The sequence below is a fragment of the Lepisma saccharinum genome, chromosome 27 (genome assembly GCF_977018435.1).
Source record: "Lepisma saccharinum chromosome 27, izLepSacc3.1, whole genome shotgun sequence".
In the NCBI taxonomy this organism is placed as follows: domain Eukaryota; kingdom Metazoa; phylum Arthropoda; class Insecta; order Zygentoma; family Lepismatidae; genus Lepisma; species Lepisma saccharinum.
In genome coordinates this window covers 5,484,793-5,507,215 of record NC_139255.1, presented here as the reverse complement: position 1 = coordinate 5,507,215, position 22,423 = coordinate 5,484,793, and the positions used below count along the sequence as shown (strand labels likewise).

At 40.4% G+C, this 22,423-nt stretch overlaps 1 protein-coding gene across 37 annotated transcripts in view; it reads right to left on the bottom strand.

Annotated features, from left to right (window-relative positions):
* The window catches only part of shot (dystonin-like protein short stop), an 888,743-nt gene that overhangs the window by 289,032 nt on the left and 577,288 nt on the right, over positions 1-22,423 (bottom strand). The window contains exon 1 of one of the 37 annotated variants that reach the window (XM_083113167.1): positions 11,393-11,886. The exons of the other annotated variants lie outside the window; for them this stretch is intronic. Within the exon in view, the coding sequence (XP_082969293.1) occupies positions 11,393-11,758 (366 nt within the window). The 5' untranslated portion in view covers positions 11,759-11,886. Of the gene's footprint in view, positions 1-11,392; positions 11,887-22,423 lie in introns of those variants that run through there. 37 annotated transcript variants of the gene reach the window in all.

Sequence of the window (22,423 nt, the reverse complement as noted above, 5' to 3'; positions counted from 1 at the left end):
CGAAATACGAATTGTTAGAAATTATATCTACACAGAATTGCCCCCCCCCTAAATATTCATATAGAAAAGACGTACGGCATGAAACTGGTGAACTAATCCAAATACGAGGGGTGTTCAAACATCCGGAGATATGACTGCATGTCTCCTCCAGGTAGATGATATTGAAAACGGTCGCTCGAAAGTTTCAAGTGAAATGTCCACCGGCAGAATACCCACAGGTGCAAAAACAAACGACACTCTGGAGGATACGAATACTGAACAACATTATCAGGCATTTGTTATTGCAGACGCGCGCACACTCATAGGAGAACTTACCCTCGTACATACCAGGGAGTGTAATATGTACGAAAGTGTTCTCCTGAATATTCTAGTATTAGAAGGATTTCTAACAGACTTCGATCTTACGCCGGATGGAGAATAGTTTACCTTCTCTCGGCACAATTTTTGGGTTTTTTGTTCGTTTGGCCATTTTGATACAGGCCATTTCTGCAGGCCTGTATACATGTAGGATTCGAACCTATAAATAATACTCCGAACTTAGTTTTTAAATTGCCTATTGGTCTCGAAGCTTTGTTTATCACTTTACTGGTTCATTGACTTCCTTGTTAAAAACATATGAACACATGAACTTGAATCAGCTTGGCACTTATTAAGTCAGCTACAACACTTACAAGTGTCTTTTCGGGGTCGGAATGAACATATCAGTCACTCCTTAAGATAGCAGCACTTCACAGACGTAACGAGTTTCTCTACGTAAAAGCATCTTGTAAGCGGACCTATCGTTCAGAAGCAATTATACGTTCAAGTGGCCAGCGTAGATTAGCAACAGTGTATGCATGTAAATCTCCACACACTCACTTCAGCTGCTTATATGGTGCATTAGTGATATAAGCAGTGTTGCCAACCAGCTAGATCAGAAAATAACTGACATGGGTTGCACAGTATGAAGGTGTGCCATAAACGGTGCTGATTATACGGTCCAAGTGCATATCAATGGAAATACGGCCATGGTAAAACACAGTATTCAATGTAAACATATCCATTATCCCGCATCATTAATTTTTTAAAGTTTTTGTAGACATATTTGCATGATTCGGGGTAACTAAGACAAGGGAAATAAGAGGATGAGCACATCACTTTCGTTAAATATGCAATCCTAGAATTCCCATGTAGCAGCTGAGGAAAAAGATAGAGGAACATTCAGCGCCGCGGCCTTTGAAATCGTCCTACCGCGTCAAATGTCAATATATTTGAATGTCAAAAGTATAAGGATAACTTCAAAAGTGAATCTACCAAGCAATAGCTAATTGGAATGATTTTTCTATTGGTCTGCCCACCCTTGCCTGTGTAATTTGGGATACGTTCAAGGGTATGTGACCTACAGGTATCTGAAATTACGAGTAATTGATTAGATTTATTTTACTTCGATTTTCTGGCACTTGGCTAATCGCGAAGATGGGGATGAGTGATGAAATGAATGGACGCTCACAAAGAACGTACATGGCCTGGCCGGGATTCGAACCTGGGGCTGGTAACGTCGTAGCGCGCAGTGCTAACCACTCCGACCATTATTCTCGTGATGCGTCGTGGGACATACCGTGATCAAGCGCCGCTAACGTAGCTCTAACATGTTTTTCTTGTAGCCATCTGCCCCAGGAATCTTGCATTAACACATTTGTATCATGAGCAGATATAATATTTCCGAGATTTATAACACTATCGTCCAAGGCCGCCAGCAGGAGTTTTCTCAGGTGAATGGGGTTACGTTATCCCCCCTTATAAAACATTCCCCGCTAGGAAAATTTGCATAGACATCCCCGACACCCTGCATTTTCTCCATGTTGATCCATGTAAGTATCCCCTAACTTTCCCAAAGTAGTGTTTACAAATATCTAATGGAGGGGTAAGAGCCCCCTGGCCCCCTCTGCGGACGCCCTTGCTATCATCGTATACACATAAAAGTAAGATTTCAGTATCTTCCCCTTGCCATCGTCTTAACAGATCCCAATGCGGCAAGATGGCGCCACTACTTGTGGAAAGGCTTGGCTGTAAATTTTAACCCTTATTTCTGGAAGCGGATCTCAGAGAAGGAATTTATGGTCCAGTCTCAATGCGTCTGCCATCCAGCATCCAGATCCGAGTGCAACGTTTTTTCTCCCAGGAATTAACGGTCCCACGCCCACTAACCTTGCACCCATCTTAGTGTATTATTGCTTTATGTGTAGACAGGCCCGTACCCAGGGAAGAGGAGCCATGGGAGCCATGCCCCCTCGCCCCTCCTCGAGCCAGGGAATTTTAAAATGTGAACCTATAAAATGCTACGAAAATAACAGACAATTTTTCAAAATTTTACAAATTTCAATTTGTTTTTGCATAAATGAATGTGTTTGTTGTGTAGAGAGGCAGTCTCCAGAAGTCTGCAGTCTGCGATGTTATGTACTTTTAGTTTGATAATCATTGATGCAAGGCTGATAGCAGTGGTGGCAATTGGAGGGGCATGGGGGACAGTTCCCCCCTACTATTTCTACTTTTGCTTATGCACTATGGCCTCTTAATGCTAAGCCTTGTCTACCCAGACCTGGTGATGGCACATAGTGGTTCTGATTAACCTCGAACTGTAGGTCCAGTCTCAAATTGTCCTTGCCTCCCCGTTTGGCACCCAATCGCCGCTACTGGCTACCAGGTGAAAATGTCTCTCTTTTTATTTTTGATTAACCATAGTCCGCTAATAAAGCAACCCCAATCATACCAAAAATTGACCCCCCCCCCTTACGTGAGCTATATATACGCCCATGCTTGGTACACAACTTATGGCCGCTCATTTTCACATGTTTTCAGATCTTTTCACATTTACTTTGTTTTTCTTTCCCCAAGACTGATACCAGTATTTTTAACAATAGGCAAACAATCAGATAAGAACAATGAATACATCCTCGTAACGTCTCTTAAAAGAACGAACGTCTAGATTTAGGTAAACCATAGAAGAACACTACAAGCAAAAATACCAATTTGCTTGCCAATTTCCACGCACGTTCTCGTGAGAAAAGACAACCCACCAATTCGCATTGTACGGATACTTAACACGAGTGTTCCATTCTGTCCATCAAAAGATACAAAGAACTTAATTCAGTTTCCCGTCGTTAAGAATGTACCCACACTGAAACAGGTTGACTAACAGTTCTTGCCATGAAACGAGTGCAAAACAGAGGGAATTCATACGGGAATTCCCAAATCTGTATCTTTTACAAAAAATATTATTATAAATGGAATAATAATGTTGAAAATAGTTTGCTAAGACTTGTCCAATTACGTTAATAATTGTTATGCATTTACTACCTGATATGTACTTTGTCGTATAGTAAATAAAACAGTAAAATATTCATTAACCTACCAAATTATATGAAAGCAGAAAATATGACAATGTTCAAAAACAAATTGAAAAAACCTAATAAATCAGGAATATTATAGCGTTAGTGAATACTTTAGTTGTAAATTATATAAATTTTCTAATTATATTTTTTGTCTGAACTGTACCAGCTGTCCAAATACCAATGTATATGGTTTAAACAGAGTAATACAATTCTAATTTCAATTCGTGCTAAATATTAGTTTTCGTGGCCTGATATAGGTGCCATACATTTCATAGTGCCTATATCACTAGCTCTATTGATCCTATAACCCTTAGGCCCTGTTTGAAATATGAATATGCGAATGTTTCTCTTTCTAAAGTATCGAGGTGTAAGTGTGTGTCCTGGTAAGGTAGGCAAATGTGAAACTCTTCTTCGGCCTCCCCGATGGCGTAGTGGTAACATCGTCACCTTGTAATCAAGGAGTTTCGGGTTCGATACACGTAGTAGTTCGGATCTCACTTTAAACTGTAGGTCTAGTCCCGATTAGCCTTTCTGTGCGTAAAGTTGAGTTAAAAACAAACTCACGTAGATTGCAAAAAATCAAATTACCCTAAGGAGTATGCAAACTCGAAAGGCGTCAGTGCGTAGTGTGTTGCATACTCTGTAGGTTACTTCTAATGTGTATTCGATATCTGCCAGGGACCGAAAAATTGAGAAAAAAATAATAGAGAGGAGGAGGAGGTGTGTGAGTATGTATGTATGTATGTATGTATGTATGTATGTATATATATATATATATATATATATATATATAGAGATAGAGAGATAGAGAGATAGAGAGATAGAGAGATAGAGAGAGAGAGAGAGAGAGTGTGTGTGTGTATAGAAATACACTGAGAAGGAAGGGGGGGAACAAAAACAGAGAAGTACCGCTTTGGGGGACTAATACCTTGAAACACCGCTCTATGCACCATGTGTGTTGGAGCGCGCAGTGGTGGCACCAAAGCTTGGGCCACGGCTTATCCAAAATTAGGTTAACGCACCCCGCCAAAAATATAATCCTTCAATTACACGATAAAATGCAAGTGCATAGTAAATCGTGGATATATACTTTTCCTTGAAAATGTAGCCCACCTAAATCTTTAGTTATTCGGCCTGCTAGCAAGTGTTGGTTTCCATACACCCGTACTGCGTCCATCATAATAATAACACTAACTTTTATTCTACTTGCTGCGTAATCAACTCTTACAGCCCACATGAGAACCCCTGTTTTAAGCATTGCCATTGGCTAATAGCTTTGTGAAGAGTGCAATGCCGTTCGTTGTTAGGTTAGGCTGATTGGGTATGGTTAAGAGACGAAAAATAGTTGTAGCAGCAATACCGACCAAATAAATATGGAAACCCTCTGTCAACTGACGCAAGTGCTACCACCTAGCGGTGCAAGAGGGAACTACTCTCTCAGACATGTCTATACCTTGAATCTAACAGTTTAATTCGCACAACGCGAATAAGTCCATCATATATAACTTATAAACCGAACAACATACAAGTACACGAGTTACTCTTTTGACCTTGTACATAAGATAAAAACACACACACATACCGGCGTGCACTTAATTCGATGAAAGTGATTACTATAGGGAGCCCAATGCGTAAACTCTGGAAAACAATTTCGAGTCGACCTTCAACCTTTCTCTGCGTTGAAGCTGCTTTCTAATCACACTCCTTGAAGAGATTGCACATCATTCCTTTGAGCTAGCGAAGATCACACGAACGCTTCACTTCTGCTTCTCGTTCTCAGCTTTTCCACATCTTTAGCGCTAATTTCCTCACGGTCTTCTTTTTTTTTATTTTTACGCCGGAATCTCACCTCACAGCTTTGATGCTCGTAAACAGTTACCAGTTTCTCACGAGTTTAGAAGCTGACGCGAGAGGCGCTTCAGAACGAGGCTCTTTAATGTACGTAAGTAAATTTACAGGAGGATATCAATTCGCATATCAAAGCTTTCTGATAAGCCCCCTCCCCCCCCCCCTCCGCGTGTGTGTGTGAATAAATACATACACAGTGTCGTGGATAAGTTCCGTCAGGATATAGCCAGATAGATAGCTTTAAGCAGTTCATGAAAAAAGTGTTCCTAATAATCCCAAATATGTTTTCAAAATTACCAAAAGTGTGCATATTAATGGGTTAGTCGCTCCACCCAAACTTTGAAAATTTATACAATTTTCTGTACGGTGTAAACTGATAATGTTAAACACTAACAAATCTCAATGAATGAGGCTTTATAATGCAGAAAACCAGGTGTAAATATATCTTACTGTTTTCATTATATAAATTTTCAGTTTGGGTTGCGCGACTTTTGAAACGCACTGTATTATAAATGGAAAATAAATAGTAACAGAGCATTTTCTTAAATGGAGAATTCTGCGATGACGATCTTTGCTACATTTATTATTTCAAAAGAACCACTTTCTGTGCTATGTACAATGTGGTATTTGTCGGGTGGTAGTTAATGGTTAACGTAAAGTTTCCCGTGCACTTTGCACCATGCCATGAAGGCGCACATAAGGGAGATGTGGGGGCACATTCTCAATCTCGGCCATCTTTGGAGGTGATATGAACAGCATTCCCATGGTTGGTCCCAGGTACCCATTTATTAGAGGCTGGGTGAATCCCAGAGAGGATTTATTCCATCACCCAACTCGGGAATAGAACCCGGGTCATCAGTGTGGCAGACAGACGCCCCTATCGACATCCATGCCCATGCCGGGATTCGAACCCGGAACCTCTGGCGTCTTAGCGCGATGTGGTAGCCACTTCGCAACGGGGCCCGGCTGCGTAGTCTCGTCTGAATAGGAAATCCCTACTCTAGATCCTGATATGTACCGTTCTATTGCAAAATGTTAGCGATAAAGCAGATACATACTTCGTAACAAGTTACTGGAAAGCGCTGAAACGTGCACGCATTAAGTCGAGAAGTGAACACACATTCTTTGAAAGCATGACCTTATCTTTCTTGCTGAGGGCACTTTTAAGCTATCAGCAGCATTTTGAGACTGCTCAATCGCAAACACTGCTGCTCCCACTTTTGGAGGGAAAAAGAAAAATTCTGAAAGCCTGCTAGAATCGCGGCGCCAGTCTTGTCATCTTGCCAGACCCATTTAACTTTCTATTGAATCTCGCAGAGAAAGGAGAAAAGAAATAAAAAATGCTTACACAAGACGGCAATAAAAGTACGTTACCACTTACCAAGATCCAAATTCGGCCAAGTCAGACTCGACACTTGTGAGGGAAGCAATGTTTGTATGCAAACTACTTCTATAAGCGGGAACAATTAACTCCTTGCCCTCCGTAGAACACTACACGTTGCGTAATAAAATAAACAAATGCTTGACTTAAGTAGAATCGACAACCATTTTCTTTACATGAAAGTCTGTTATTACTTATCTGCAACACAGTTCTCATGGTAATAAAATATTGCATTTCGCAAGTGCATGCGTTAAAACCAGAGTCTTCAATATACTTGCTTGAATATGTAAGGATTGCTTGCTGTCCTACGGGCTAATAGGTAGACACGAAACTTTTACCATTTTACATACAATAATTGTACTACTTTCAAACTAATAGTTATTTACTACCCATTCACAGTGCATATTTTCCAAGAATGTTGATACTGCGTAGCATTTCATATTATTACGAGTGTTCATTTCTACAATGTTCTTTTTTGCAGGCGTTGCGTGTAGGCCGAGGTTGTTTAGGACCTGCCAAGCCCCGTGGGATTACAAAGTTTCAGTTCCTGCCCGGTAGCGGCGCTGTTGAGCGGCTCGTAGTTTGCTTTGCTTCAATAAAGATATCGAAGTTGGAGACCCGCATTAGCCAAGTACGCAGCTGAAGAATAAAGTCACCGATCGCTTCGGATTAAATTTTCTGCAAAAGCGCTAGAGTCCCATGCTAAAACAGAACTGTTGAGAAGTTGGCAGAAACACTGGACAATTACAGGGAGGACTAATGGGGAAAAAATACTATTCAATTCAACCACTTATACCTAAAGAACCTTGGTATCAAGATATAAATCTTGCAAGGAATTCTTTAATAAGCCTTCTTAGATGTCGGCTAAATTACACCCTAGCCCCTAAAGACTTGTACACTAGGAAGATTGTGCAATCCCCAATCTGTCAGTGTGGTGCAAATGAAGGAACACCTGATCACATTGTACAGTATTTGAATGTCGTCTTAATGTAACTACGCGTGAGTATTTCTTAAGAGAACTAAAAGAAGCAGGATATAATGAGACATACGCTTTGTCAACACTTTTGAGCAACCCGACTAAGAAAATAATATATGTACTTACCAACTATATTGTGAGAGAAAATACTGTATTATAAAATTATGAAATTTAAAACAAATGTAACTGGTGCATGGCTGAAAAACTACAACCAATTACACACACACACACATATATATATATATATATATATATATATATATATATATATACACAGGGTGTCATTTTAATGGCGCCCACGGACCACGGAAACGTATAGAGGACATCACAACAAACAACTTTTCTCAGTAACATTTCTCTCGTTGGTGCGTAGTTTCGGCGCTACAGCCGTTCAAAAGAGCCCGTTTTGCCGCCTGAATGCTGGCAACCACACACAACATTTGATTGCATTTGTGATGTTATATCCCGTCGTGAAGCGATGCGTTCCAGGGTTGCCAGGAACACATATATTCTGTGAAAAATGACATCGCTACAATCAGCCACATTATGTCCCGTAAAACAAAACGAGAAAACACGTTCTGTAACCTAACAGGAAGTAAACAAACGATACGAAAAATGGTAGAAAGAAAATGGAATTCAAGTGGAAGTAGTCATATCGAATTTTGTCTTAGCTTACATATCAAATATTTGAAAATCTAGTTACCAAGTTGGTATCTACAATTTAGTCTATCCACTTCGTCCTTCTGATACTAGTTGTCTGTGACACACTGAATAGATGACAAATAGTGTTGCCCACGGGACGACACGGGACAGGCTTTTAAAAATTCGAGACGAGACGAGATTGATCATGTGTCCCTTTGACAAACGAATATTTTCGAGACGAGACAGCATTTTACATCATTTCCACGAGACGAGACAGGCCAAAGTCTCGTCTCGTGGGCAACACTAATGACAAAATATAAATGAAAGAACTCAATTCCAAAGGTAAGCAACACATAACATAATGTATATTAAGGGCATTATGAGGCAAGTGGCAAAAATGGTTGAAAATACAGGGATATAAATAGTAGTAAAACAAACTCTCCGACGACTGTGTTTATCTACGCACCGGATACACATGTAATAGTTTGCAACTCTGAACAGGGCAGTATATTCGCTACTGATTCATCATTAGATTGTTACTGTGGTTGTACGTGTTTTAGTCGTAATGTAACAACGTAAACCTCAGATACTCCGTTATCACCACAAAAGTACCACAAGGCATCTGGACTGAAACCTGTAGATATCAACCTTGCAACGAGATGAGCAAATATAATTGACATGTAGCTGGGCGTAAACAGCCAAATGTAAGTTTAAGTACAATAACCTTTATTGTTGTTGATATTTGACATGTAGGCTGAGTTAAAATCCGATATTGACACTTCATTTTGAATACGTTTTTTTTACCATTTCTCATACCGTTGGTTCACTTCCCCCTTCCCCTGAGATGATTGCTGATCTTCTGGCTGATAGGCTATCATGTTCGGTTTACTGGACGCGTTTCTCGCTTCGTTTTACAGGTAATAATGTGGTTGCTAGTTTGTAATTTTTCACAAAATTTGTGTGTTCCTTGCAACCCTACCGTGCGCTGTTTCGCCGCAGGAAATGACGTCACAGATACGATCAAATGTTGTGTTGGGTTGCCAGCATCCAGGCGGCAAAACGGTCTTTTTTGAACGGCTGTAGTGTCGAATTGACGCACCAACGAGAAAAATGTTACTGAGAAAAGTTGTTTGTTTTGATGTCCTCTACACGAATCTGTGGTCCGTGGGCGCCATTAAAATGACACCCTGTATATATATATTAGTTGGAGACCTGAACAACACACGACAATGATAGTGGGTAACGAACTGATAAAAACTTTCGACTCAAACCTGAACCCCTGGCTTAACGCTGTGTCGGGGGTATTTTTAATTAAAATAATAAAATGCCTATATCAATTGAACTCTTATGTATAATGATGCAAATAATAACAAAACGAGAACAAAATTACAACATACTAAGTGATGAGGCTGACTCACTCCCTTTCATCTACGAATCCGAACGTAGGTTGAACTAATCGAGTTCCTCCAAGGAGTTGGCGAGAAAGCCGTAAACACAAGACAATGTCGCGCTTCAATACGATTTAACGTCGTAAATCAGGCCTTCGTAATAGAATTTTTATCACGGATAACGACTTTAGGGTCTGATGTTAAAGTAACGTCTTCTTTGCAATACTATCACCTCTTTCACCTTGATTTAACGCGTGCATAATGAAACGCTCACGTGCCCGGATTCAATCAAGTCATTCCAACGTTGTAACTATTTATCATCTCTACTGTTCACGATAGAAGAAATGCAATCGCGAAGGTCTTAGAAGAAGTAAGAGCAAATTAATCTACAAGTTGTAATGCCCTTGTACATTCCACTACAATTGTCAGCTTATAGAGGCTAGGCTCAGGCCGCAATGGTTTTGTTCAGCTTCTTCCCTTGGCTCACACCGCTTTTAAGCGATTTCTAGCCAAAGGTACGGTTATCTTTGTTCTTGTTCCAAACACAGTAATCTGTATGTTTTTCACTTTCCTCACGAAACTATATTCTCCATTGTCACTTTTTCAATTTTCTTGACCATTCTGTTGGCTCATGTTATTTTATTGAGGTTGGGAGGTTCACGGGCAACTAGATTCACAGTGGAAACTAAACTAACTTCGTTTTGTTAATGTGACATAACGTAGATGCCATATCTTGCGAACAATTTGTAAGATTATGAACCGACCAAAACAGATCCTTGGATATATAACCTAATTACAATCATCCCTTGGATCTTGAACCTAAAAACAGCAGAATAATTTGTAATACTTAGTAAAAAATTATTACTCTGCAGTAACATATATTTCGAAGGTTTAACTTTCCGGTCTACATCACAATCTCAGAGGTATTCATGAGTCCCGTCGGGGGTCATCCATTCTATTAAAGGGGAAAAGTGGTGAGGGGATTTCCCGAGTGGGATAACAATTGCGTTTACCTAAATAACTTTATATTGCATTTCTATGTTCGTGTATTTTACTTGGCCATTTGGCTAATCGCCACAATAACGGTGAATGGTGATAAGAGAAAAATAATTTTGTACACAGACGTGAACAGGACACCTAGTACAAACCCCACAGAGCCTTGTCGGCCTGCAGTAACAGAGTTTCACGAGTGTACTATGCAGAGGAGAAGTTGATATTTGAGTGCCTTCAAACAAAGTCTAGCCCTCCCATGGCATCAACATCTTTAATGGCTCTTCCCCCACTACAAAGATATACGTTCGTGGCTGACAGTTAAACTTGATAACACGCATTTGTACAAGAAATTTACAAATCATGACCTGTGGTCGTCAGAAAGTACTGATGGTAAAAATAGCTATAGCCATGACAGGTGTAGAGTAAGGGGTGTTGTAGCAAAGAAAAGTACGAAGGAAATGGATGGACCAATGAGATAGGGCAGATAGGGTAATTGGAACTGGGCACACAGTTAAAAGTGGGATTCGAAACACTATGACCTTCAACGGATATCGAATTCGGGCCCCTTGATTACAACGCGACAACGTTGCCACTTTTAAAAAATATTCTTTATATCATCGGAGAAGCCCGGGAGGAACAATGATAAGACAGAGGATATTAATATTGAGTTAGAGGAGGATTCATCACGTGTCTAATGCACGTAACTGAAATAAAGTTAGAAATTTCACATGAACAACCTAATTTTAGAACGTTCTCAAGCTATCATAAAGAAGTAATAAGGGAAACTACATACCGTAGCATTGTCCAGCGGCGGAGGGGGAGGTGGCGGAGTCTCACTGGGGCCATCCTGTTTCCCGTCCGCTCCGACCACTGCATTCATGCTCCACAGCGCGTCGACAACCCCCAGAGTTCCAATGGTCTTCTCCCAGTCGTCGGAAAAGAAACGCCTCTCGTATCCGCTCCAGTAGGACCCCCGACGCCCCCTGCCCTCGTTAGCCCTTCGGCTCGGACTCGACGTCGAGGTGTGGAAGGGCGAGCTTGGGGCCCTTGACGGCGACGGCGGTGCCCTTATAGGGCTAGAGCAACGGGATCTTGACAGCAACGTGTGGATCATTTTAAAAGACATTGCTGACGAAAATTCCACGATGTCTACATTCATTACACTTTATCTTTCAAACTAAAGAAACTTAGCACCTTCACGATCACAGCCGTATTGCTTGTAGAAAGTTCTCATACCTTTGAATGGACAGTTTGTACTAGGATAAGATCACAAATGTCAACTTTAGGAGATTCAACGCGGATAGAAGTTCGCAGAGTTATTCCAAATGGAGATTCCAAAAAGATGGTGTCATAGCAAGCATTGCTTAAGTGCTTGTACTGATAGTTTCTTGTCCATTAACGGATACACTTTTTACCAGGACAAAATAAGAACTATTCGTTTCCAAATGTTGCTGTCTGTAACACTTATTATGTCAACTTTGAAAGCTTGAATTCCATAACTGAAAGATTCGTTTAAAAAATAAGTTGCTCTTCGTAACACTCGCAATACAAACTTCGAATGTTTGAACAAGGATCCAAAAATTAGTTGCTGTTCGTAACACTCGCAATACAAACTTCGAATGTTTGAACAAGAATCCCAAATCGAGCTGCTGTTCTCAATAACTTCCAATGTTTGAACAAGGATCCAAAAATTAGTTGCTGTTCGTAACACTCGCAATACAAACTTCGAATGTTTGAACAAGAATCCCAAATCGAGCTGCTGTTCTCAACAACTTCGAATGTTTGAACAAGGATCCAAAAATTAGTTGCTGTTCGTAACACTCGCAATACAAACTTCGAATGTTTGAACAAGGATCCAAAAATTAGTTGCTGTTCGTAACACTTGCAATGTCAAGTTCCAATGTTCGAACACAAAACCAAAAAAGAGTTGCCTTTCGTAACATTCGCAATGTCAACTTCGAACAAAATGTTTGAAATAAAATGCATAATATCCGAAAATTCAATTCCGTCACAAAGCATTGCTGAAGACGGAAATCACACGACTAGATTTAAAAGCACCACAAAAATTGACTGGATTTCACCTTAAAACTCCAAAACACCAAGAATGTTTTTGCACTTCACTGATATGTTAATTTCTATCCCGTATTGTTCAGGTACCTTCGTTGCGAGGCTGGCCAACACAGGTGCACAATGCAATACGGATACGCGCAATAAATCGCATACAGGGATTTATAATCAGGCGTTCAGGCACGCTGAAAGTAGTCAAACAAAACATGTCGTTCGATGCAGATAAGTCGAAATGGCGAGTAAAGCACAAATCGGCGAGACGATAACTATGTTGGAGCGCTGCAAGGAGACCTTTTACGCTGTGGAAGACTGCTCGGCAAGTCGTGCTGCCACATGTATGTTATCATGCGAGTTACTTAACCATTACAAGTCACTTATTAGCGTGGCAATGTCAGGAAAGCTACAACGGACCCATCCTTCTCAGATTTTCTCCTTTCGCCTCTGCATTGTTGTTCCTGTTATTGTTGCAAGCGTTTCCCATTCTCACGATATCTCCAATCCGTTTCTTTCACGGGACCGTTTCTCTCATCATCATCGCTGCAGTTTTGCATAAACATACTTATTTTTCCATCGCCAGTCTCTTCCTCAATGCCGTACCTTCTGCGACACAGGAACGACAAAATTTTTGACACGGAGGAAGCGGCGCGGATTGAACTTCGGACACACAACACGCAGCACTGAAAGACTTTCGAATAGACACGAAATAGCACCGAAAATATTCTGACCAAGTGCCGAATAGCGCTGACACAGCACCGAAATAGCCTTGGCCCAACGCAAAGCACCACTGAATTTACTCTAGGCCAGTACGACAATGCGTTTAAAGGATTTGGGTCGAACGAGAGCAGGCACTGAAAAAAATGTGGCCAATGGCCGAAAAGCACAGAGAGAACCCTGGCCAGGAACGATATTGCGTTGAAAGAATTTTGGACAAGCTCGAAACAACGTCTGAATAATTTTGTCCGAACACGAGCCAGCTTTGTAAATATATTGAACACACTTAAAAATTGGAAAAACAACACTGATGGAGTTTTGGTTTAGTGTCAAAGTACACTACAGAACACCACACAAATATATACTGCACACTGATCAGATAAAATAGAAATTTTACTATATATATATTACTATTTCTTCACGACTACTATTGTGTCTACAGCACGACAGTTGCACTAAATCAGACTAGGGACATTCAGAATAGAGATCTCCTGAGTTAAAATGAGAAAATCGACAAGATCGGATGGTTCTTTTAGACGGATAGAAAATTCAATATTGCTTAGATTATTTTTCCCACCAATACACACCAACAGCCAGGGTAAGTGTACACTTAACACCAGTAGCTTGTCCAGTTCTGGAATTCTCACAGATTCACCCAGCAGAAAAATATACTTTAAACTTTAAAAGTATTTCCGAAGGTCACTCGCGAGTAGGGGTCAAAGGTCAGGTCACGGAAGCGCTCAAGTCCTTGTCTATCGAAGCGAAAAACAAGTTAAGGCTTGCAGTTGGCGTCGATTGTGCTGGATCGGCTGCAGAAGCGTGACGATGATTGACGTAGGCGCGGTTTAAAGGGAGGAAACTGGGTCGAGAAGGCGCGAATAAGCCGTGTGTTCCGGACAATGCGCGAGGCTCGACCCAGTGCCACCAGCGCTCGCTATCGACTGGCTGCAGAGCGGAGCCCGGCGACCGATTCGAGAATCCCGGACTGGAAGGACGTGCGCGATGCTGTGCGGTGCGATGCGAAACAAAACTTTATCCCCCCCCCCCCTCTTCCACTTCTCCCGCCAAAGAAAACTGAATTTCGGAAATGGAAATTCATTTAAATTTGCAATTCAACAAACGGACAGACACCACTCACTCTCAACGCCAAAGACATACAGGAGACTGAAAAAAAAGCGGGGAGTGCTATATTTGGTCAAGCACTTACTGCACGCAGTAACATAAACAGTTGTCTAAAAGTTAGTGAAATTGAGATTACACTGTAAACAAACATAGTGCAAGAAAACTATTCTAAACACTATCACTTTATGTTTTCCCTTTTCTTTTCGCTGGTCACACTTCGAACATACGACCTTCAGATTACTGATCTGTTACGATAACCACTATTCTTCCTATCCCCCAAGAATTTTACACTACTTTAGTTGCTTTTTTTATTTCCTAAGCAAATAATAACAGTGGAAACAAAGAAATATTGAAAAAATGGTCCTTCCTAGCCCTGGTCACATAATGTCACCTCAAATACACTGGTTTCTTAAGACCAGGTAGCTTCCAGATGATAACCAGCAGCATACTACGTAAACACTCTGTTTTCAATTTCTGGTGCATATATGCTACGTATACTGTATACGTATTATGTTAAATATGACACACAAGGTACAAATTTTGAATTATATAAAACGTGACTATCAAGGAGCAAACGTGACTCGACCAGAGTCCCAGAGCAGAAGCAAACGTGGCTCGACTAGATAATACGAAATTCTAAGTGACTAAGATGCGACTAGCCCAACATTGCCTGACAATTAAATTCTGAATGAAAAGTGTACCTCAAGCAGAGAGCCAGTTGCACATCTGTCAAGCAAACAAAATAATAACAGTAACTTTTTCTTGGGAATTATAACTGCATTACATCCTGAAAACACATAAATGCAAGAAGTGGGTACTTGTACAACATCGACACCAAAATAACTTAAAACCTGTTTACTACGGAAGTCAAAGTAGTCATGTGTGCGTCTTTTTGAAGATAATACTCGCGGGAACGAACTGCAATGCCAAAGTATAATTGGCGGACTTCCTCCAGTGTGAGACAAAGGCAATCGATAAGTGGGGAACTGGGTGAAAACATTGTTGTCCATCTGCCGACCGCCCCAGACGCAACTTACAAGGGAACTGCACGCGAGCAAGTTCCCAAACATGCCACCGCGCATGCAACGGACGCCCTTGGAACTGCATTTCCCCTTTATCAGATCCTTTAAGCTAGGTAGGTCTCCCAATATATTAGTCTGCTCTGGGTCAACTTTCGATTAGGAAATGTATAGAAGAATCAGAATCGCTTCGCGGCGAAGAGCGGTATTATGCAGCCAAGACACCAGCATGCAGTCCACATTCATTTATTTGGTGTTTGTGTGTGGTAGCGTCGCTTATTTACACCATTAGAGAGGCTTGTGAGTAGGTTCAAGGGCGTACGAAATGTTTTAGGTGAGTTTTGCTACAAGAATTCTCCCTACGTTCTCCTCCTCTCTTCCTATATACTCATTCCCTGTTTCTTAATCTACTTTATGGACCTAAAGGAAATCTGTAGGTATGGAAAAGAGTATATAGATCTTGCTCAGGATAGGGACAGATGGAAGGCCTGTGTACGAGCTGCAGCCATGAACCTTAACAAGGCTAGAGAGTTAGTTAATCTACCTTTTCTATCCGCATGTTTCTCTACATTTAGTTCACTTTGTTCTTCATCGGAGTATCTATCTTCTGGTTCCGGTTTGTCTCCACCTCTTACTTCCATTTATGCTTCTCTTCCTCATTTTCTCTCTGTTCGTCTTCCTGACTTTCAGTCTCTCTTCCTTTGTTTATCTTTCAGTTCCTTTCTCTATTCTTCTTTCTTCTCAGTTTCTCTCTATTCCTGTTTCTGTATTTCTCTCTCGCCGCCTCTGCCTCCGTTTCTTTGTCGTTCCGTCTCTCTTCCTCCGTTTCTTTCTCTCCTCTTTTTCTCTTTCCGTCTCTACCTTTATTATTATTTCTCTGTCTCTTCCTCTACTTTTCAGTCTCCCTTCGTCTCTCTACCTTTCATTTCTCTCTTCCTCTACTTTTCTGTCTCCCTTCGACTCTCTTTGTTTCTCTCAGTATATTTCTGTCGTTCCGTCCCTCTCCCTCAGTTTCTTTCTCTCCTCCGTCTCTTCCTGCCTTTCCATCTTTCCTGTTTGTCTGTCTCTCTACATCTATAACTCTCTTCCCGTCTCTCTTCCTCTATTGTTATGTCCCCCTTCGTCTCTTTCTCCTCGTCTGTTTTCTGTTTCTCTCATCCTCTTTCTATTTCTGCCTCTCATTCCTTCTATCCCGTTCTCTCCTTATCCCCCTGTACTTTCTTGCTCTACTATAAATTACTCTGGAAATTTCTCATGTATGTTACTTGGGTGGACTTAGATTATTTCACGTTGCTTCTGAACCCAACTCTCACCCACCCGCTGGCATCTCTGCCCCAGTACAAGGACCAGACGAAACAGAGCACAAATTTGTCCCGTCTTTGTTGATAAGTAAAGCAATTTTGATTCCATATACCTTTCATTGCCGTTTACTAAAATCTCGAACGAGACCGAGATTTACTAGTCTTGACACAATCCTAATATATTTACGTTAACCGCGACGGTAAAGTGATCATGTATGACAAGTGAGCTTCCATGAAGGTACGATTCCAGTATTCATCCGGACAGACTGAAATCTCAGCCAGGATACCCGCGTTCAGGATATGATCCTGTAACGTCCAGAATTTGAGTGTAGCGCGGCGATAAAGCTAAATGAGAATAGAATATCTAACAGCTTCTAAGTTTTGATCGCACCACGAGGTATTACAAAGATCACGAGAGGAATAATTTCCAAGAAATTCCATTCTTAAAAGCTGGGTTTCAACGCTGAGTCCCGGTGTTGTTTTCATTGCGTTATTCCAAGTGAATTCCTCAGCGGCATCGAATTGCGAAAAATTAGAGTGTGTGATGGTCTTTCCTCGCACGTGGAGCCCCTTCTCGTGAACAAAACAAAATTTTAAAAAATGAAAATTATGCTAAATGGCCTCTCTTCGCTCAGCTACGAAGTAGGTAACACGCACAACGGATGTAAACTTTGGGTTCGTTTACAACTTCGCTACTGTTGCCATCTATCAACAGAAAATATAGATTAGAGAACGTCTATAGAGCCTTAAGATATTATGGGGTGTTACTTTCCTTTTTCCAATTTTTATATCTTTACAGTCCCAAACCCCAGGATTTAGAAGCATGAAAATACTAAATTATAAACAGAGATTCCCAAGAGATGGTGCTCTATGTGTGTAATATACACATTGATATGATTGTGTTTTGCGGAAATCTATAGAAATGGATTAATGAAAACGCCTAACACATAAATATAAAACAAATATAATACAATGCGGTAAGGTCGGTATTAAATTATGAAAAATAAAACTAAACATCAATTGCACTTTATTACAAACATTGTTTGCTTAAAAATGAATAATATATTAGTAACAATTCGGATACAAGGTGTATTATTTTTTTTGGTTCAATTGTTTCATCCCCACTTCGTATATCTATTTTATTTACTTTAATTTTAAAGTAAATAAAGTAAGTACACGAAATGGGGATGAGGCAAACTAAGGCTCTTTTCTATGGTAACGTGGAATTTTTGCTTTTTCATATGTTGCTAGATTTAAAAACGCCAAGTGGTCGCGTCGAACTAATTGCAAGGCAACAGAGACGTCAGACGAAATTCGTGAATCGGTTCTACTCGTCTAGTTGCCAAAAGCAGAATTGCTACATTTTTTTATGGAATTCCCCGACATTTCCAGTTTTTTCCAGTCCAAAAATGAAACTTTTCCAGACATGTTTGTCGTCATGATTTTTGCTTTTGAACCTTTTGTTTTTCAATGAAATATATAATCCGTTAATAATTATGAATATTCACTTTTGGGACTTTTTTTTGTAAATTTCATTCTACACACACACACACAAGAACACGTGAAAATTCGAAGAATTGTACTGGGTGCTACAATCAGGTGCATCTAGCCTTCAGGCTAAGATAACAGGGGTAGTACATTATTTCACCATAACAGATCTCCACAACATAAAAACAACAGAAAAAAAGTTCATAAACCATACACATTTTTTTTTCTGGCGTATTTATAGTGTCGTAGAAAATGCTGTTTTTTGGCTTACATTTTTAAGTACACAGCATCTGGAGAAATTTTTGTTGCACATAGGAATTCTATAGGAAATGCCAACAAGACTAAGATCTATAAAATAATAGACAATAACCTCATCTTCACCAACCTTTCCGATAATTATGATCATATTTTCAATGTACTCGTACTTTTAGTTATCAATCGGATATCTCTACTGCAAGTTTAACATTGATATTCTTTCTAATATCTAGTGTAATAAAAGTAAAAAAATTATTACAGAAATTCGAAGGAACCATAATTTTGCACAAGACTGAGAATCGTAAGAACGAAAGAAACAAGTTTCTAAACTGAATCTTTTTTGGGAGTGGAATCTCAAGAACCGAATCCAGAAGTGGAACTGAACTGCTTGTTGATTTTGCAACTTTTCCTCTTGCAGACTCCAAAATGCACGTAAATTAAAGACAATCTGCAAAATTCCGTTTTCCATGTTTTCCAGACGTGTAGCAATCCTGCAAAAGTGACCACTTAAAAAATTAGACCGGCACAAAATCGAAAATTCTAGTCACATTTTGAGACTTACGACCCGCTGGTTTTGAACACAGATCCACCATGAGTCGAAAGTAGGACATCTCGCACAAAAGGCGAGAGTGTTAACCGTAAGGCTACCAGCACAGGTTCTAGCTCAAACAAGCCACTTTCCGATCCTCAGTTTCAACTCGACGGCTCACAAGAGAGGGAGTAGAGAAGCTTTGGTAAATAACTTCCCAGTGCAGAGATAAAATAATGGCTCACGTTACGTAACGAGGTGCAGAGGGCGCCTTACGTCAACTGTGTAAATGACTCCTTCGCACGGATTCATTGGCAGTAGCCTGACGGAGAAGTTGAAGTACCGAAGCGACGCTTAGAGACAATTCCTCCTTTTGCCGCTTCAAGAATAATCTGCAGTAGGACCACGAGTTGGATGGGACGCTTACTTCAGGAGAGGCGAATATGGTGCTCACTAGCGCCGCCACACGGTTGGAAGACATTACCAACTGCAAAAACGTGGATGATTATAAGTCAAACCCTGGTTAGGTATTACCCAATGTGGTGTTTGGAGGAGACGTGAGGGGAAATACCCCCCTCTGGTTTCTGTATCACCCTCTAGTTGGCATATTTTCACACTGGGGGACTAATCGATAAAAAGTGGGAATACTGAAGAAGAAAAAAATCTTAGTTTAACTGATGTTTCTTAGCCAACTAGTTTCTTTCGCTTTTGATTTTAGCATATCTATTTGGCAATGAACTTGAATTAGTGGATCATTCATACGTAATACAGTTTTTTTTTTTTAAATATCGAATTTAATTCAAGAACATTTTCAAAATTAAATACTGGGTTTGATTTGTTGTTTTATGTCCACTTTATGCACAGACATCAAAATTAAGTACGTTGAGAATCTGCTTTCAATTTCTCTAACAGGGGTTTTATCTTACTTCATACGAGTTTGCCTACAGGAAGTTATTGATGTAGTTGTTGAAATCCCTCCCCCCCTTTTTCACTGTAAATATTTCAAATACCACACTGGTCTTACGATTAATCTGCAGTGGATAACAACTCGTAAGGTATTGAATTTAAGGCCATTTTACAGTATTTTACCGCGTTGTATCAATAATCAAGCCAAATTATGCAGTTCCGTTTGAATGATTTGTATTCCCTCCACCAGAGGCGTGACAAAAATAACCGAGCAAAGGTTTTCGCCCGTTATGTGAATTGAATAATTATGGGGGTATTACACACTTCAACTTCCCCGTCATTTGGGCCATCATTGTGTTCTGTTTATGTCTTGAAGCGACATTGAATTCACCACGCGAGTGGATTTAGCCCTATTATGCGTTCCTGCTTCCGCAGGGAAGTGTGTGGAAAAGTTAAGTGCAATAGTCCCATTTACTTGACGAATTTGATGTGATTAGCTCAATGGTCAATCTACGGTAGCATATGCACATCTCTCTCACCAATAATTTCATTAGAACAATAGTTATAAAGCCTGTTAGTTGCATTTCTAAATTACCTCCTGTCAGAACAGATGACACTTGCCTCAACCGTACGACACTAATCACAGATGAACAACGACGTCCCGTTGCTGAGCGAAGTGAAAGCTGGTTTGAGGAGCAACTGAGCAATGCTCGCTGAGCGTAGACCAATGGTTCCCAAAGTGTGCCCCTGAGCGTTGCAAGTGTCAGATAGGCTTAAATTCTGACTTGGGCGCTGCGGTGAAACACTAAGGACGCCGCGGCACGAAAAAGTTTTCGAACCTCTGGCTTAGACACTTGACACAGCACTAATGCCAGATCAGACTTCCGAGTGGGTAACCTGTATTGCATTCCCGATTAGTGATCTCCAAAGTACGAGTTTGTCCCTTTCTATCCCTGCAAAAGAGCTCTGGGGCTCACCCAGGCTGCCCGAGCATGGGAATGATCATATCACTGTGGCAGAGATGAAAATGTGTGCATGACCCGATAGAATTAACAGAGAACTTCACACATTGGCCTATTCGGACTGTCATTGGCAGCTGTTCTCTCTCTCTCCAGCAGCGCGCATGCGCATAAGACAATATGATCGTGTTTAAACTTGCTTCATTAATGAATATAAGGAGAGAAAGGTCTTAACAGCACAATAGGGTTTCTCTCTCCTTATCCGATTTTTTGTTCCCCTGTTCTCGTTTAATCCACAAGGCAGGGAAATATTTCATGACTGTACGACGAATGATTTCCAGATGTGTGAGTTTTATAATTAAGAAATGGTATTCTGCAACTGACCAACTTCACCGAGCCAACAGCAGGCTGTTTTTCACTTAAGTGCTGATATTTTAAATGTGTTCAAGTGTTCACAGGAAACTTGTAGGTGGGTTTGATGGGCGTTAAGTTTGGTCAAATTTTCTGTGTTATTAGTTCGATAGCTCTATTTGCGTACGAGTTTTGAGTTCTCTTAGAATGTAAATATGCCAAGTGTTTCTAAATTACGTCTAAATGTTATCAATAGCTTTAATGACCTAGATTAGAACCAATGTTCTAAGCAGGGTTGTTTAAGGTCCAGAAACGCATAAATTCTAATTGGTTCTGTTCCATTGGGTTCCGCTGCAGGACCGGAACCTTTTTTCTCGCACTATCTAAATTCGGTCCAAGTTGCGTATTGTATTAAAAAAGTTCCAGAAAAAAGGTTCCTGGACCGAATTTAAATTGATCCAGATAAAAAAGGTTCCTGGACCGAATTTAAATTGATCCAGAAAAAAAAGGTTCCTGGACCGAATTTAAATCGATCCAGAAAAAAAAGGTTCCTGGACCGAATTTAAATCGATCCAGAAAAAAAAGGTTCCTGGACCGAATTTAAATCGATCCAGAAAAAAAGGTTCCTGGACCGAATTTAAATCGATCCAGAAAAAAATAGGTTCCTGGACCGAATTTAAATCGATCCAGAAAAAAATAGGTTCCTGGACCGAATTTAAATCGATCCAGAAAAAAATAGGTTCCTGGACCGAATTTAAATCGATCCAGAAAAAAATGGGTTCCTGGACCGAATTTAAATCGATCCAGAAAAAAATGGGTTCCTGGACCGAATTTAAATCGATCCAGAAAAAAATGGGTTCCTGGACCGAATTTAAATCGATCCAGAAAAAAATGGGTTCCTGGACCGAATTTAAATCGATCCAGAAAAAAATGGGTTCCTGGACCGAATTTAAATCGATCCAGAAAAAAATGGTTCCTGGACCGAATTTAAATTGATCCAGAAAAAAATGGTTCCTGGACCGAATTTAAATTGATCCAGGGAAAAAATGTTCCTGGACCGAATTTAAATTGATCCAGGGAAAAAAAGGTTCCTGGACCGAATTTAAATTTATCCAG